The following is a 15,706-nucleotide window of genomic DNA, read 5'->3' on the forward strand; positions in this document are numbered from 1 at the left end:
AACACTCCTGCCGAACCTAGCGTTTCAATCAACATTGCTGTCAAGTGTAAACTCGTATTTAATGGCAATAATGGAGCCGACTGACGGGAAATAAATCAGCCGAGTTTGCCCAACTGGATCTTGCTTGAATCCCGAACGATTTTCAGACATTGATCATAGTGCAGATAGGTTATGTGAGTCAGCTGCACGTTTGGAAACACTTCTACCAAAGCGAATGTCAAATAAATTGGAAAACCCAGAGAGAACAATATTCTTTCTGGATTGAGAAATTGGGAACAAAAAGCTACCCAGCACCTTTCACCGTGTTAGTAGTGGCTGCTAAGATTGAAGCCCCCTGTCTCGTTTTTTGCTCGTTTCTCCGTATAGCAAGTATAAATCCTGATTTATTTTCTCATTCGTAGTCTCCGCGATAACGTCTCCTTTGGCCTCAAAGGCAACAAATTGTCGTTTGGATTCAGTGATGATATTTGCGAATCACCATTCTTCTCCCGACTCGTTCGTTGCTCGTTGGCTGTTCTCTCTCAGTTTGTGTCTCTTCTACTTTTTTATTTCTCGTTCTTCCCTCCCTCCCTCTCCTCTTCCTCCCTCCCCAAACATGGGTTGGTCTATATATGGCCATCTAGCTTGTGATCATTTGGAACCTGCAATAGCCATTCTCCCACCTCGACTCTAATTCTGGGTGGGTCCAAGGCTCCTAAAAGTGCAGTAACAGTACACCAGCTTAGGATTATTCTGAGGTAAATGGAAACCTCAAGCGCATGTTCCAAGTTGTCTCTACTGAGTATCCATAGCCCCGGGGACATCATGTTCTTCTCAAGACGATTTCCTGGATCATTATTCGTTTCTCACTCGACATAAGCATCTATGTGTGCATCTATGTTTTATAAGGAGAACTCTCTTTCTTGTGCCAAAACCACATATAAATTCTCGCTCTTCCCTCACTTCATTCAGATTCGTTCCCAAATCTTCTTTTCACAACAGATAGCTGGCAAGTAACCACCGATTTGGGCTCGAGCACCCTTACGTACATATACACGATCGCATACCACACACTTGGTATGTAAGTCTGGATGAGGCAAAGGCACCGTTGAGAAGAGGAACAATTCTTGCCAAAAGTCTCGTGGACCATCAAAAGATATCATTGCTTCCTTGCCCAACCCACATCCCAACCATGGTTCGGGTCTTCAGACAGAAATGGCCACAAATACGGACTGATATCCGTGACCGGCTGTGAGGTGGAGAAACCTGGTTGTTTACACCTCCGAAGGTTGGCACAAAAAGGTATGATAGCACGAACTGTAAGTTACGAAAGCTTTATACACCACAATCATATTGTGCGTGAGTAGAATAACCAATTGAAGTTAGATTGCAGATGTCTAACCACAACTACGTCGGTGAGGAAAGAAGAAGTCAAGTCGTACTTACCGTTTTTCTAACCCTGTGGACCCTATAGCATTATATTCTAGATCAGCTTGTGGGGCTCGTGCTTTAACTTGACGATATTGGCCCGAATCTTACTGACGTAAATAGTGTATTTATTTATTTTTTAGTCTCACCTTCGTCATGGTCTGATAGGCTTGCCACGATCAAAAAGATATTGAAGCATCAATATAATGATCTTCCATGCCTCAGTTGTGGCCCCAACATCATTTTGCTTATGACAACTTCGAAATGCCGAAGAAAAAAGATCACGATAAGATCAGTTCGTGTTGAACAGTATCTTGGTTTCCAGTATTCGACCTTCTAAATGCAACTTGTCGGCAACCGGAAAAATAACTTTATATTACCTAATAGGGCATGTTTCTGCAATTCAAAGCATTATTGAATTCAAACTATCGGTTGATTTTGAAGTTTTATCCACCCAAAAACTGTGTCATAGTGTTCCCGACAGACAATGTTCCAATGACGCAGGAAATAATTCATGATATTATTTTTTTTCACAGATAATTCATGCCTAGTATGATTATTTGCATTGTTCAGCATCATATAAAAGGTCTTTCGGACGTGTCTTAACATTTTTTTCGAATTATAGATCAAAATATATTTGTTCTGACCAAAATTAAATAGTTAACGAGGCATGCCCAACCTTAAAGTGAAAGCACAGAAAATGTTAAAGACGTTCACATATTTTGCCAAAATTTGACATTCAGAAAATGAGCCAACCAATTGCTATGCATGAAGGCCTCTAGCAGGATTATACCACTATTTGCAAGCTTACCCAGACCTAAAATGAGGTCAATTAGCGCTATTTCCAACCCAATTGGAGTACCACTAAAACAACTGCTGGAATTGGCGTATCAAAAAGAGTCAATTATTTCCGCTGTACTTATTAGGCTAAAGGACGGACCACAATTGGATCACTCATGGGAAAACATGCTTCTTGTTTTCTTTCAAAGTCATGAATCCGTCATTTCGAGGAATACACTGTGATGCCGTATATCAATGGTAGATGTGAGGAGGTAAAAAATATTGAGACGAAATTAATTCGATACTGTAATCCATTGTTGGTCTCAAGTCTGATATGTTAAGGTGTTCTTTACAATATGTTCGAAGTTTAAAACCAGGATAACTTTTTGGGGCTCGTATAAAGATATGGATGAGAATGATCGACGTGTCTAAAAGGCAAAGGTTCTTTTGATACAAAAGGCAAGAGTGATCAACAAACAATAGGCTAGAATACAAAAAGAGAACAACCCCCAAGAAATGTAATCATAAAGATGCTGCTCTCAAAATGACCTTCAGGGACCGGCTGGTCTTGAAATGGTCTTTTCTTGGGGTCCCATGAACGTTCTTATTGGGGGATCATTCGAGAGGAATATCTTAGTGTATGGTTTTCAGCATCAGCTACTAATCAGGCCTTGTCCAGTCCCGCAGAATTTTATCTCATCAATTTTCAACGTGACGTTTCAATTGAAATTTCAGCTATTGTTTATCCCAAACAGCGCTAATGTATAATATGATTATACTGTAAAAGACAATATTTTCGACAATGTTGAAACATGTTGACCGCAGTTGAAAAATATCCCCAGTATCCTGAATCAATATACAACGACTGGACTGATCAAATTTAGTTAACAAATCACCTCATGCTGCCCCCACCCACTTAACCAGTTGTGGTCAATCGAACGACACAAAAAGCTAATTGGAATTGCACATCTTTACATTAGAATGCTATTCAATCTGAAATTCCGGTACTCTTTTCCGCGCGAAACAGTTCACGTTGGTTTCTACCATACGTATAGCATAACCAGATCGACAGAAACAAAGCAAAATTGAAAGCTCGAAGCTTGCCGTACAAAATGAGAATGGCAGATTATAGATATGGTCCATACTACCGATATCTTGGATACCAACGTGAACCAAGCATCAAATTCCAATATCTCCTTCCTTGGATTTGAAACTCCAACCAAACTAATCTCACATACCGACTCCACAAAGGATATCCCTCTGATTAGTTACACCCCATACAAGGGAATAACAAGCTACAAAGCTATGAGGACTAAAGCTCAAAAAGTCGATCAAGGGCTTTCCGTGAAAGGTTTGTCATTCAAGATACCACAACTGGTTTTTTGGGGGCCAAACCCCGTCAACATATTAGCGGTGGTGTGATCGTGTGGTTCTTTTGAATCCCCATTTACCAGCCACTTGTTCTTATGCTTGGACGCGCCTTGGCCGTACAGCAGGGTTCTTTTGAATCCCCATTTACCAGCCACTTGTTCTTATGCTTGGACGGAAACTTTTGTTCCTCAAAACTCTTCAGCCCTTAGTTTTTTCGTTCTTTCCACCAGGTTGAACCAAAAGTCCCACTTCGTACCCCGCTCAACCATCACTACCACTACCACTGCTACTTTTGGTTCGCTCGTCCTTGCTTCCATCCGCACACCTACTACCGCTACCACTACTACCACTATGGATGTAGTCGTACCTCTCGTACAAAGCAAGTTAGGGAACAGCAATGCCCTTGTGGGGACGGCGGTTGAATGAACAAGGGTTACTACTGGGAGTAGTACGTATCATTCTGAAGTAGGGGAATTGGGCAGCCTCTCCGTCGACGACCAAACCAACGCTATTGTACTTTACCACTACACTCTGCCACCCGCTCTTATGCATGCGGATCCGAAAAGTTGGAACAATGACAACAGAATGCCTAAAAAGCGAGGGACCAGAAGGAAAATATTCAAATTACCACAATTTGCATCTCATCTCTTTCCAAAGACAAAGACAGATAGATTTGCTGAATAGTCACAAAGCTATAAGTTGGAGAATGGGGAGGGGAATTCATCGGTAATGTGTTTGGAACATCTCGAGATTCTTGCCGTGCCAATTGATCGAAATTGGTGTTCCTTGAACCTCCCCTCTTTACGACGTATGAAAAACTTCGACTATTGCCAAAATTGCTCCCATTTTCTGGAGCGAAAAGGTCCATCCTTGGTTCATCGTATTGGCTCAATTAAATCCCTAGCACTAACTAATTGCATGTGGTTCCAAATACTTCAGTGCCTTTACAGTAATAGACAGCTGGCACTAGTCTTTTCCCAAATAGAACATCCACGCACATTATACATGAGCTTGTCCGTCCAAAGCCAGCCATGAAACTGTAGTCATATCATGCAGAACTTTGCATAAAATGTTGAGCTCGACTGAGAACAAAACGAATAAAAGAACAGAAAGCAGACTTTCCCCGTTCCCATCTTCGTTCAAAAAAACAGTTAGCATGACTCCTTTATGCGTACTCACGGAGAGCATGCCAGTCGCTTCAGGTGCAAAGCCGGACAACTGGCATGCTTAGTTGTAGAAAACCCCAGTTTTTTTTTAATGGAAAGCCTAAAAACGATTTCCATAATGAAAAGAATGCGATGTGTAAGACCAAGCTAAAAATGTGACTAACTTTTCCTTTAGGTTTTGGCTGATGATCAAACGAATAGCTGCAGGCAATTCAGGGGTTTTGATCTTTACTGGGTACAACATTCATTTGTCGTCTCTTAACTCAACATGATGATGATTGACCATAATGGGTACCATTAAATTTAGTTTGCTTGATTAGTAACGAAAACTTACAACATTGGTTGTCGTTCCTATGTCAGGCTATGGTTAGCAACCGCCTTGCCTTGAATTGCAAAGGTTTAATCAGCTAAACCAAGCCTTGAGCAATAAATTGGTGCACAACTTATCCGAAAAGGAACTGAGCAACGGTTACCACTGTGTCTTATTTATGAGTGAACATAAATAGGACGATGACTCGAAGAAAAAACGCCCACATTGATAATTCCCGACAAAACTTGTTTCCCTCACCACCAGGTTTCATCTAAGAACTTTTTTGTGTTCCAAGCTTCAACGTGGCGTGAAATTCTCGCTTTATGACAACAATTTAGGTTGAATATAATTCACGAATTGTGCCTTCTTCTTAGTAGCAGGTCAAATTCCAAATTCATGGAAACGTGTCAAACTGTTCTCGTTAAAGAGAGCTTAGGATTTGGTTCAAGCGATCTTCAACTCAAATACCAAAGCCAACTTTTTTACAACTAAAAGTTTGCGCCTGGGACCCCTTTTCTCGGGACTCGGTATTCTGCAATCCCGAGAATTGTACCTCCAATGCAGTACAGTAGCAGAGTAGGTCTTGGCTTCCTTACTTACTTGGCAATCATTTGAAAAGTTTCTCCGGCAAAGTTGAATGAGGATAAAATCCGAGGTTAATTTCTTCTATGTAGGTATTGCTCGACATGCGACTGTCGAGAACGGTCTCGTAACCTTGTTTCCCGTATTGTGCTGTCAATGGCGTTCTGAAGAGGCAGATTGAGAAAGTAACCGGTAGCCCACTAGATTTAGGAATCTCGTTTCACACTTATCGTTACATCTCTTTCTAGATCGAAAGCAGTAGCATAATACCGACTAACCAGTCAACCATTCAACCACAAGCCAACTCGAATGTGACCTCTGAAAGCATCTCGTCACTTTTTCCGAGAGAGTGGGACTGGCAGTGCGGATGGAAGTGGCACGAAAAGTTACGGTCGCTAATTCAAATTCTTCGACAAAACTTGACAGACAGTGTGGCTTAGGGGGCCTTTCAGACCATTCCCTCGGCTGATATTCCTCGCAAAGAAAACTTTTTGTGGACACACGACGACAATACAAGTCTCTTTTCATTTCTCTTCACTCACAAGTCACTCGGAGCAAGTGGCTTCCATACCTTATATACTCTACCTTTACAACAGCAGTAGTGAGTGGTGCCATTGCCCACTACACCATTACCACCAACTATACAAAGTAGAAGGACAGTCCAGGGGGCGGGCACACACACTGTACAAAAGACATGGTTGAAAACCACTCTCACTCAACATTCTAGGCGAACATCAGATTTGGCATTGGTAAAACCCTAACATCTCCTTTTCAAAGTACATACCCTACAGTATTTACATTATGCACTTTGAACCGCTGAAGAAACCACTTCGGACAAAGACAGAGCCAACCAGAGCCCTGTTGAATGAGAGTAGGCAGTACAATCTGTTTACTGAATTGAAGGAGCTACAGTAAGGACACACAATTTGGCAATGCAATCACGAACTGACTCCAAGACCTCGACAGTCTCATCTTGAGGTTCCAACCCGATTTGCGAGAAGCTTGAGGCCAAATTACTACTTGAGAGCCTTGGGTCCAACATGCCTTCCTGGTCTTACCTGCTAAGCTTGAGCCGTTTAGCAAATGGGGGCACACTTTCCACAACCCAATGCGAAAATCAACCGCGAAATCCCGTCTCATATGGCCCATTGCGAGATTCGAGACACTGGTTTGCGGTCCTCGATTGGACAATGCGGCATAGCCCACGGGCACAGTGACTGGCTCCGTAGTGTGAACCCAAAGGTCAGTCACTAACGCCCCCATCAGACAGGACATGCTAATTGTGCCCAAGATAATGGAATAACAATTGATGCTTCGGCATTGGCGACACAAGCCTCGAGGCGAGGCTCGCGAGGCCGACAAAGGAGTCACTGCAGCCACAGCTCCATCCGAAGTCAAACGGGTGGACTGCTGTGACTGCCACCCGTTCTTTTGTAGGGACCCAATTTTGACTGTTATCCCCGCACTTGAAAGAAAATCATGATATTCTGGTTATGAAGGTCACAAGATGAGAACTAGACTGGAGATGGTTCTTCCACAGTTCTGCCACTTCACATCATCTTAGAGTGGTGGTGATGGTTTATGCCGGTGATGGTGACAAGTGTTCTCCATAAGTATGCGTGATGTACGACTGAACCCAGGAGTTAGCTTGAAACGAATTATCCGCTCATGCATGTGTCTCTTCCTTGACTGGTGATGAGACCCTCTCTGGAACAATTTCATCTCCACGGAACCGACCGACCGGCTTGGCAGCCTCGATCCTCGAGCGCTCCCAACCCTCGCAAAAGAATCCTCCGAGGCTCGGGGGAAACAACGCCAGGAAAAAGAGGAGAACGAAGATGATGCGAGCGCATTTTTCGAGCACGATCGCAACTTCATTGGTATGATCTAGTCTTGTGGACAAGACCAGAAGTTAACCGATGTTCATGCTGGACTAGAAAGAGGTACCACAGTGCTTACTACGAAATGACCTCTCGAAACCGAATTTGGAAGCATCTTGATTGAAAGAAGGCACACACACACACAGATACGTTTCTCTTCTTGTAATGTATTCATTTATTAACGCAATGTAAGGTCGTTTGTGGCAATTGTACATTGTCGTCATGGCTCACTATGCGACCTCAGTAGGTCGAGTCATAGTCGAGTCACTACTCATTAGGGGGCTATTAATAAAGTTGGGCGACTCTCTTTATCTATCCAACAACTACAGATAGTCCAGCCAACCTTAAATTGCAAATAGGGTGCTTTAATTTAGATGTCACGTTATTTTTGCTGAAATGGGATAAAAACAACTATATTATGGAAGTTTCTAAGAAACTGTGGTGATATGAGATACTCTTCATCCGCCGGCAAAAGTTTTCACTGAAATAGATACACATATAACCTGGTTATTTTTTAGAAACAAATGGGCATCTTCTCTTCATTCAGATTATGGAAGCGTTGGGAGTGAGGCACCTACATATGGTTTCCATCGGAATTTCATGTCAACCAGCCCAAAGAGGCCAGAACTGTGTTGGTTGTTCTGAAAAAAGGAAAGGTCTGTTTGTTTGTTGTGCATTGGTAACCTACATTTCATTCAAGGGCAATACTCTCCAGATGGGCTATAAACACTTTCACTGTAAGGCTGTTCCAGAGGAACGGCCAACTCAGTCATCCATAGCTAAGCTACTATATCCTAAGGATTATGCTGGACATGGCGTTTAGAGCTTCACATAATCTCTGATTATTCTAGGATGTAGCGCATCGCTACGCCCCATCAGCAGGAAGACCTGGACATTTTTCATTGATCAGCAGATTGACTAATCCCTTGGAACTCGGAAAAGGCGAATGGATCTAGGTTCCAGCGCGAGTCTGGCGCAGTAGTGTGAGGATGACAGAAATGAAAAAAAAACCAGCGATTGTTTCTGGTTTTGTAATTGCTCCATCTGTAAATCTCTGGTTTAATTCCTTTCGTAAAGCTGGATGGGGCAATCAATAATGATACGATTTAGTGTGAACATTTCAGTATCTTTAGTGAACACAAATCAAAACAATGCAACCGACGAAATGCATAGAAAAACTGTTGTAGTTGACATCAATCATGAATGGGTGAGGTTTCGGTGGCTCTCCCAAAGGAAACTAAAAGCAATGGATTTAACGCATATCCTCAATGCTGAACATGCCTTTGGCTCGTCGCAAAATCGAGTCCTTGGATGGATCATACGGATGATCCTTGGAAGGGATCTCTAAAATGGCCGGAACTGGAGCCGTGTGTTGGTCAATGGTGTGGCGAATCATTTCTGCGATCTAAAAAGTATAAACAATAGGTAAATTTGAAGGTTTGGCCACTGGAATCTATTCCCTCGTGCGTACGTTCTGATTGATTAAGATGATGTCAACGTCGTCACGTTTGATGAACTTTTTCAAGCATTCCTCAATGTCAGTTAAAGGCGTGTCTGAAAGAGATCATCAATGATTTTATATGACAACGGGGTTTTGTTAATAAAGTATAGGGATTGCAAGAATACCCGAGTGTCTCTTATAGAGGGTATTTATGAATTTATTCCATAATTAAAAGTGAACTTGTAAATAGAAACTTCGAAAGCTTCTGCCAAATTAACGAATATGACGACGATTAGGACAGACTGTCGGCGATTTGTTGGAGAAAAGCGTCAATTTCACAAAGTTTTTGTTCAAGTTTTGCTTGCTCAGAATCACTGATTTCTTCCAAAAATCGTCCACTCGTATCATCTGGGGTACGGGAGGTATCCAGTGTGCTAGAATCCTGATTCTCACAATGACCAATGCAATAAACCAGCTTGGTGATATCATGCCAGACTTGAGATTGAATGCCTTGCTTTTTGAACAAATACTCTTTCGACGAGATCATAATTCTATCCTTTAATGAGGCAATCGCTTCTAACTTAGAAGAAAGATCTCCTCCAGGAGAATGAGGGGGTTCACTCAAACCTGAGCGTGGAATATGGACTTCAGGGTCATCGGTAGCGCTTCGGATAGCCGATTGTAAGCGTTTTAATTTGTTGTCAGTTTCCATTTTCTTTCCTTTAATTGCTTTAATTTCAGTCTGGCATTCTATCTTGGAATTAGAGATTGCCTTGGCTCCGTTCATTCTATGGCTGGCTACGCACTGTTCTAGATCGGCGACCTTCAATCGGAGCTCAGTCTGTTGTTGAAGAACATTGACCAGTTCGTCTCGAGTTATATTTAAATGATGCTGCCTCTCGACTTGTTGATTGTTTAGATCTTTGTGGAACTGTTCTTGAGCAACCTTGGCCTCTGCTTGGAGTTGAGTGACTTCCATTGTCATGCATTGGTGTTGTTCTTGCCACATTTGAGCTTGGGTTGTGGACCAGTGCTTTACATTTGCCATCCTATCTTCAAAGTCCCGGTCTTTGGCTACCTGAAGGCTTTCTTGGAACGTGATTTCATTTTCGAGGAATTTGAGTTCTCTCTCAAGAGACCTTGCCTCCATTTCCAGAATGGCAGTGGGTTCCTCAACGAGGGACAACTTCTTGTCATGTTCTTCCTTGAGATGACCAATCTTTTGCTTGGTCTTCTCATGTCGTTGCTGGATTTCAAGCTGGATATTTTTGATATCTCGACTAGATTGAGATTCCAATTGACAACGTTGCTCTTGCAGGGACGCCAATCTTTGTGATTTCTCCTTGCGAACGTTCTGCTGCTTTTCGATCTGCTGTTGAAGCACATGGATCTTTTCGTCAATCTCCGATTGAATCTTGGCCATTCGTTGAGTATGCAAGGTCTGTTGGCGTATGCGAGAGGCCTCAAATCCTTGTCGGAGTTTCTCCAGCTCCTTCCGAGTTTGGTCCGATTGGATCAGCAAAGCCGTTCGCTCTTGCCAAAAATTTTTATGGATAGACTCACACTTTTGAGCCTTTGGAGTTTCGCTTGGCGGTCGTGGTTCGTTCATTTGGGCTTGTTTCTCTTTAGCCTTTCGTAAAAGCAAGTCCGCTTCCGCCAATTTGTGTTCGAGCTCATTTCGGGCCGATTTTTGGATCAGATATTGATCTTGCTCGCTCTGAAGGGATAGGGTCAGGGATCGTAGGGAATCCGATGAATTCACATCGAGGCTGGATGAGACGCCTAAGGATGGCTGAGGAAAAGCGGAGGTTGGATTTGGGTGTGGTTCTAGCTCTGGCTTCGATCCAGAACGAGAAGGCGTCTCGAAGATGGGGTCGTTCTCGCCCATATGTTTTCGATCAAAAACGGTTTGAAGCTCTTGTAGAAATGACTGCTTCTTATCCATCTTCCTTGCTGGAAGGTCCCTTTAATCATAACCTGACTTTGGATCTTGCAATCCCTATAGCAATGCATAGACAATCAATTATTGAAAAATTCAAATTCAATTGGCATTTCAAGTATGGCCAAGGGTAGATGACGCTCATTATCGGCTATTTTGTTTAATTTATCGGGTTCAGTTTTCTAGACCGTTGTGCCTAGTGTTAAATAGCATGCTAGCATTAACATGCATTAACCAATGCGTTCAATTCTTTCGGTCCTGAATGATATAATTGCCGAGCAGTTCTCGTTGTCACCTGTGACTAAAACCAGCGAATGTTGAAGACTAGATCGATAATGAACGCCGGCTCCTGATGATATGATGAGCACAGTACAAAACTCAAACTTACTCTTGTCCACCACCATGAAGTTGGGATGACGATTCTTGTTCATCTCGCCAATGCCACCCAAGAGAAATCCCACACACGTGTCCTAAAATCCAGAGGTAAGCAAGGTAGCCAGCTTAGCATCAAATGGCCCATGTCCACGATCGATATATACGTTCAGTTGTTCCATAATCACTGAAGGAGAGAAACTCCCCAAATCCTATCCCAAACTTACTTCATCTCCAATGACTCCGATAAGCTTGCCCTTAGCTGCGTGCAAGGCCATGGTGCTACTCCAGTTGGTCGAGTTGCTTCTCCAGCAATTATGAATGCCACGGATCAGGCGTTCCAACCCACTGAATTCGCCCTTAAATGGAAGTGTGTGTCCTTGTCAAGAACGGTAACTTGTGTTAGATGTACGTGCTTGTGTTGTAGTTGAACTGGAATCCCTTATTTAGTGATCATGTGATGATGACAGAGCGAAGAGAAAAACGAGGAAACTGCAGGGCCATGAGAAAATCCAACTCTCTCGTTTGGGGAGGGTCACGACACCTTTATTGGAGATCACGTACATTGAGATACAAATATAGAAAATGTGTGGCCGGAATTCCCATCAGATCATGAAGATAGGTGGAAGCATGTGTAAGGTTTCCAAACCCGCCCTCCAAGGTCGCTTAATCCTCTTTCACGGACATGAAAAGCTTTTGAGTCTGGTTCGTCACTTGACCTGTGAACAATTGATAACATATCAGAAATTGTCATCAGTCATTCCAACATTTTACGGACGAAGTTTCGACAGAATTGGCATGGTTGATGAAATCAATTATGGATCTTCCGTGACCCAGGGTCATGACTAGAGCTGAAAAATACTTTTCAAAGAAGAGACTTTTACCTAATAAGGTTGTAAACCAAGCAGGTTTATTGGTTAATTTCACTCCAACCAGATAAATGGGGATGCCTGATGCCGTGATCAGGAGACCCATTCCAACTTCCATGGGACGTACGTACAAGGGCATGAACACGAGGAACGTACAGATAAATAAGAACGTGATGGGCACAGCCAAATGAACCTATGCAGAGATGATGTATTAGTGCTAAAGATCCTGAATCGTCATAAAACATCAACAATCCGTACAAACACGATCAATTCACAATAGGGCTGTAAACGAGTCCTAGATGATGACTAGAATTTCACGAGCTTATTCACGGATTGATAAAAAAACCTGCGATTTTTAAAGACAAAATCTTATTAACAACAGTAACTCAGAAGTCATATGCATAAAACATGATTCTCAAAGCTATGGAATAGCGTTTTGTTCAAGTGAGATTGGTTCATAACAAGGATTGGCCAAAAATTGATACATTTCGAACAACATTATTGCGGCTCAAAGAAGAAAAACGAGGAGATACAATCGCTAAAAGGGATCTAGTAGAAGGAAGTATCAGAATAGAATACAGCAATTCAAGAGCAAATTTTATCTATTAGAGAGAATGCAAGAGATGGCTCCTGTGAGTCCATAATCAACGTCAGCAAGTGCCTCACAAAGTTCCAAGCCACGTGCTTTGATCCAACCCAATAGTTTTGTTCTCTAACCGCATCTATATGTATCCAATGTAATCAAAGTATTTTACGCACCTTAATTGGCCTTTCCATATTAGGTCGTTTCCATCGCAGATACAAGAGACCAGTTAGCGATATGAGAATAAACATGGATTCCACGAATGAGGCGTAATCGATCAAGGAATAAATATCCCCTACGCCAAGGTAGAACAAGGACAAAATACACTAAAGAAAAATGAGTAGAAAAATATGATTGGCTCTTCCTTCTTGTGTCAAGGCCTTGTGGATATGGAAGCAAACTGGATAAGGTAGAAATATTCATTATACCAGAAATATCAGTGCCGGTTTGGGTGTGAATTTATCCACGGTAATCATAGAAAGGCAGTCCGGAAAGTGACCTTGTCGAGCTCCTACGAAGCACAATCGGCTTGATGTCATGATGTGGCAACTAAGGCCACCAAAAGCCGACACAGCCACCAAAGCCGGGATCAAGAGCGATCCGATGCCCAAAGTCTGGTCGGCAAACGTGACTGCCACTGCATTTGACGAAATCATCGACACCGGATCGAGCACGGCCAGGTAAGCCACATTAGCCAACACGTAAGAGATAGTCACCAAGGGAATGGAAATGTAGATGGCCTTGGGAAGGTTACTAAGAATAACATAGTTGATAAATGAGATATTGACCTGCCACCTTATTCTGATACTGAAGTGATTACCGATACGGGTCCCTCAATTCCTCGGTCATGAAGTTTAGATAGTTCCAGCCCGCATAGGAGTAGATTCCCGAATAAAACGATACGGCAATCTTCCCCGGATCCGTTTCCGTGTTGGCAAAAGCATTGTCAAACCTCTTGTAGCCTCCTGAAATTGATATCACCAACGTCAATCCAATATTCTCATCATGAAGAGACAAATACAAAGTTTCTCACCTTGAACAAAGACAATAAACCCAACGCCAATCACCAAGGCCAAGGCTGTCAGCTTGGTGAACATGAACATGTTCTGTAGACTGGTGGTGACTTTCATACTATGGCAATTCAACCAAGTGAGGAAGCAAATGCAGAGTGCCGCTATGAGTTGCATGGCCAGCTGCGGTACCTCACAATCCGGGAAGAAAGGTTGTGCGAGATAGCTGGCCACGGTCAAACCCATGATGGCATTCGTGGTGGGTCTGTGGAAAGTAGGATGAATACATGAATACATGGATGGTACCAAGTTCCCTATCGATTGAGTGCTCTCCTACACGAAGATGACGTTGGCCGCCCATAAATACAAGAAGGATGGCATTGGACCAAACGCCTCGTTGATGTACGCATAGTCACTCCCAGACTTGGGGATCGAGGTGCCGAGTTCCGCGTAACAGAGTGCGCCAATCATGGACAGAAATCCACATAAACTCCACACAACCAAGGACATGCCCACGGATCCTGTTTCTTTAAGAACTCCCTTGGGTGAGATGAATATTCCTATCCAGAATTAACCAACAGACAATGGAATTACTTTCGACTGGCCTTGGTCGTTCATCGTCACCATACAATACCTGATCCAATTATGATTCCTAAAATAATGGCAACACCCTCGAGAAGCCCGATCTCTCTCTTCATATGAACACCTTCGTCCTCATCCCCATGTTTCTCTCTCTTCTCCACGGTCTCATTTTTCTCGGGGGAGGAATTCAACATGGGTCTAGCCTCAACTGGATCCTCCGGACTCGTCACCGCCATGGTGTCTTCGGATCAAATTATCCCCGGACCGTGAAACACTCAACACTCGAACAATCACCCTGCCTGGAAACAATACGGTTCGTAAGCCCAGTGTGCTCCAAATCAGCTCATCCAAGCGATATATGTATGTATGGGTGTATGGGTGTATGGGTGTCTCCAATAAAGAGGGTTCAAGTTTCTCGGGACTCGGTGAGTCTCAGAGATCCAACAGATTGTATCCCAACTCTGTCCTAGTATCCTAGTCGCGTTCAAAATCAAGAAGGCGAGAAGAGCGTTATGTTTCGCACTCGGGCAATTTCTGCCCAGTCGAGAGTGAACATACTACTTGCTTGGCCCCTTGGAATTCACCACCCCGGCTTTGATTTAGTTAAGAAATGTGCGTGTTCAGCATCCAGTATATTGCACTTATACGAGATTCTAGCAATCTGTCACAAATGACTAAAATCACCATATGATGAGCTCGATGGAGTTGTTACCCCGAAGTCGTGACCAGGATATGACTCCCAATCCCTCACACATACGAGTAACATGAATGTTGTGGGTCACTCGGTACTCATTCATTTCTGTGGAAGCCCACATGAAGCCATCCATGTCTTGGGCCCCACATGATAAAAATAGAATGAAACTCACCCTTCAAAGGCCACACTCCCGTTTTGTTTTGGTTGTTCAACTCCTCGTCTCAAAATGTGGACCAGCTTTCCCATGAGCTCATCTCCACGTGTAGAGCTTCACCTAGTTTTCACCGACGGCGCAACGATCTCCCGCGGTCCTTGGCTCACTCGGCAAGATCCGCTAGCTCAACTGTGGTACTACGAAATCCTCCCCTCCCTCTGCGTGTGATAGAAGGGCTTTCTTTTTTAGTTCTGATGAAGGCCCAGGCACACGAACATTTTAATCTGTCGTCGATTACATAGAACCGGCGAAAGCTCGAAGTGCATTTGCGCTATTGTGTGCATGCACAACTGTGCCTATTATAATAGAAAACAGAGGGGAAAATTGGCAATAGACAGGAAGTTTCAAGCTCCGATGGGCTGTCATTGAAATTAGTGGCTGTCAGGTCGGAGAGTAAGTTGAGTGTCGTCCGGCCAACGAAGCCAGCCATCTATCTGTCTTTATTTACAACTTCTGAGAGGTTATGTTAAAGCCCACGCCAGATTGGTTATCCGATTGCGGGTGTA

The 15,706-nt window shown here is 43.2% G+C and overlaps 3 protein-coding genes across 3 annotated transcripts in view; all 3 read right to left on the reverse strand.

The window, feature by feature from the left end:
* LOC131886071 (uncharacterized) overlaps positions 1 to 7,261 on the reverse strand; it is a 45,853-nt gene extending 38,592 nt beyond the window's left edge. Inside the window, exon 1 of the mRNA XM_059234302.1 lies at positions 6,675 to 7,261. Within this exon, the coding sequence (XP_059090285.1) occupies positions 6,675 to 6,891 (217 nt within the window). The 5' untranslated portion in view covers positions 6,892 to 7,261. The remainder of the gene's footprint in view (positions 1 to 6,674) is intronic.
* Positions 7,262 to 8,610: 1,349 nt separating this feature from the next.
* Positions 8,611 to 11,672, reverse strand: LOC131886099 (V-type proton ATPase subunit F). The gene is made up of 4 exons (XM_059234339.1): positions 11,476 to 11,672; positions 11,265 to 11,346; positions 8,968 to 9,050; positions 8,611 to 8,901 (listed from the first exon to the last, which is right to left on the reverse strand). The coding sequence occupies exons 1-4, from the start codon at positions 11,524 to 11,526 to the stop codon at positions 8,749 to 8,751; spliced, it is 369 nt and encodes a 122-aa protein (XP_059090322.1). The 5' UTR covers positions 11,527 to 11,672; the 3' UTR covers positions 8,611 to 8,748.
* Positions 11,673 to 11,741: 69 nt separating this feature from the next.
* Positions 11,742 to 15,439, reverse strand: LOC131886081 (Y+L amino acid transporter 2-like). The gene is made up of 9 exons (XM_059234314.1): positions 15,159 to 15,439; positions 14,345 to 14,591; positions 14,048 to 14,270; positions 13,734 to 13,975; positions 13,521 to 13,665; positions 13,129 to 13,453; positions 12,877 to 13,026; positions 12,133 to 12,310; positions 11,742 to 11,967 (listed from the first exon to the last, which is right to left on the reverse strand). Exons 2-9 carry the CDS (start codon positions 14,526 to 14,528, stop codon positions 11,915 to 11,917), a joined length of 1,500 nt encoding a protein of 499 aa, XP_059090297.1. The 5' UTR covers positions 14,529 to 14,591; positions 15,159 to 15,439; the 3' UTR covers positions 11,742 to 11,914.
* Positions 15,440 to 15,706: the final 267 nt, after the last annotated feature.

The sequence above is a fragment of the Tigriopus californicus genome, chromosome 1 (genome assembly GCF_007210705.1).
Source record: "Tigriopus californicus strain San Diego chromosome 1, Tcal_SD_v2.1, whole genome shotgun sequence".
Lineage (NCBI taxonomy): Eukaryota > Metazoa > Arthropoda > Copepoda > Harpacticoida > Harpacticidae > Tigriopus > Tigriopus californicus.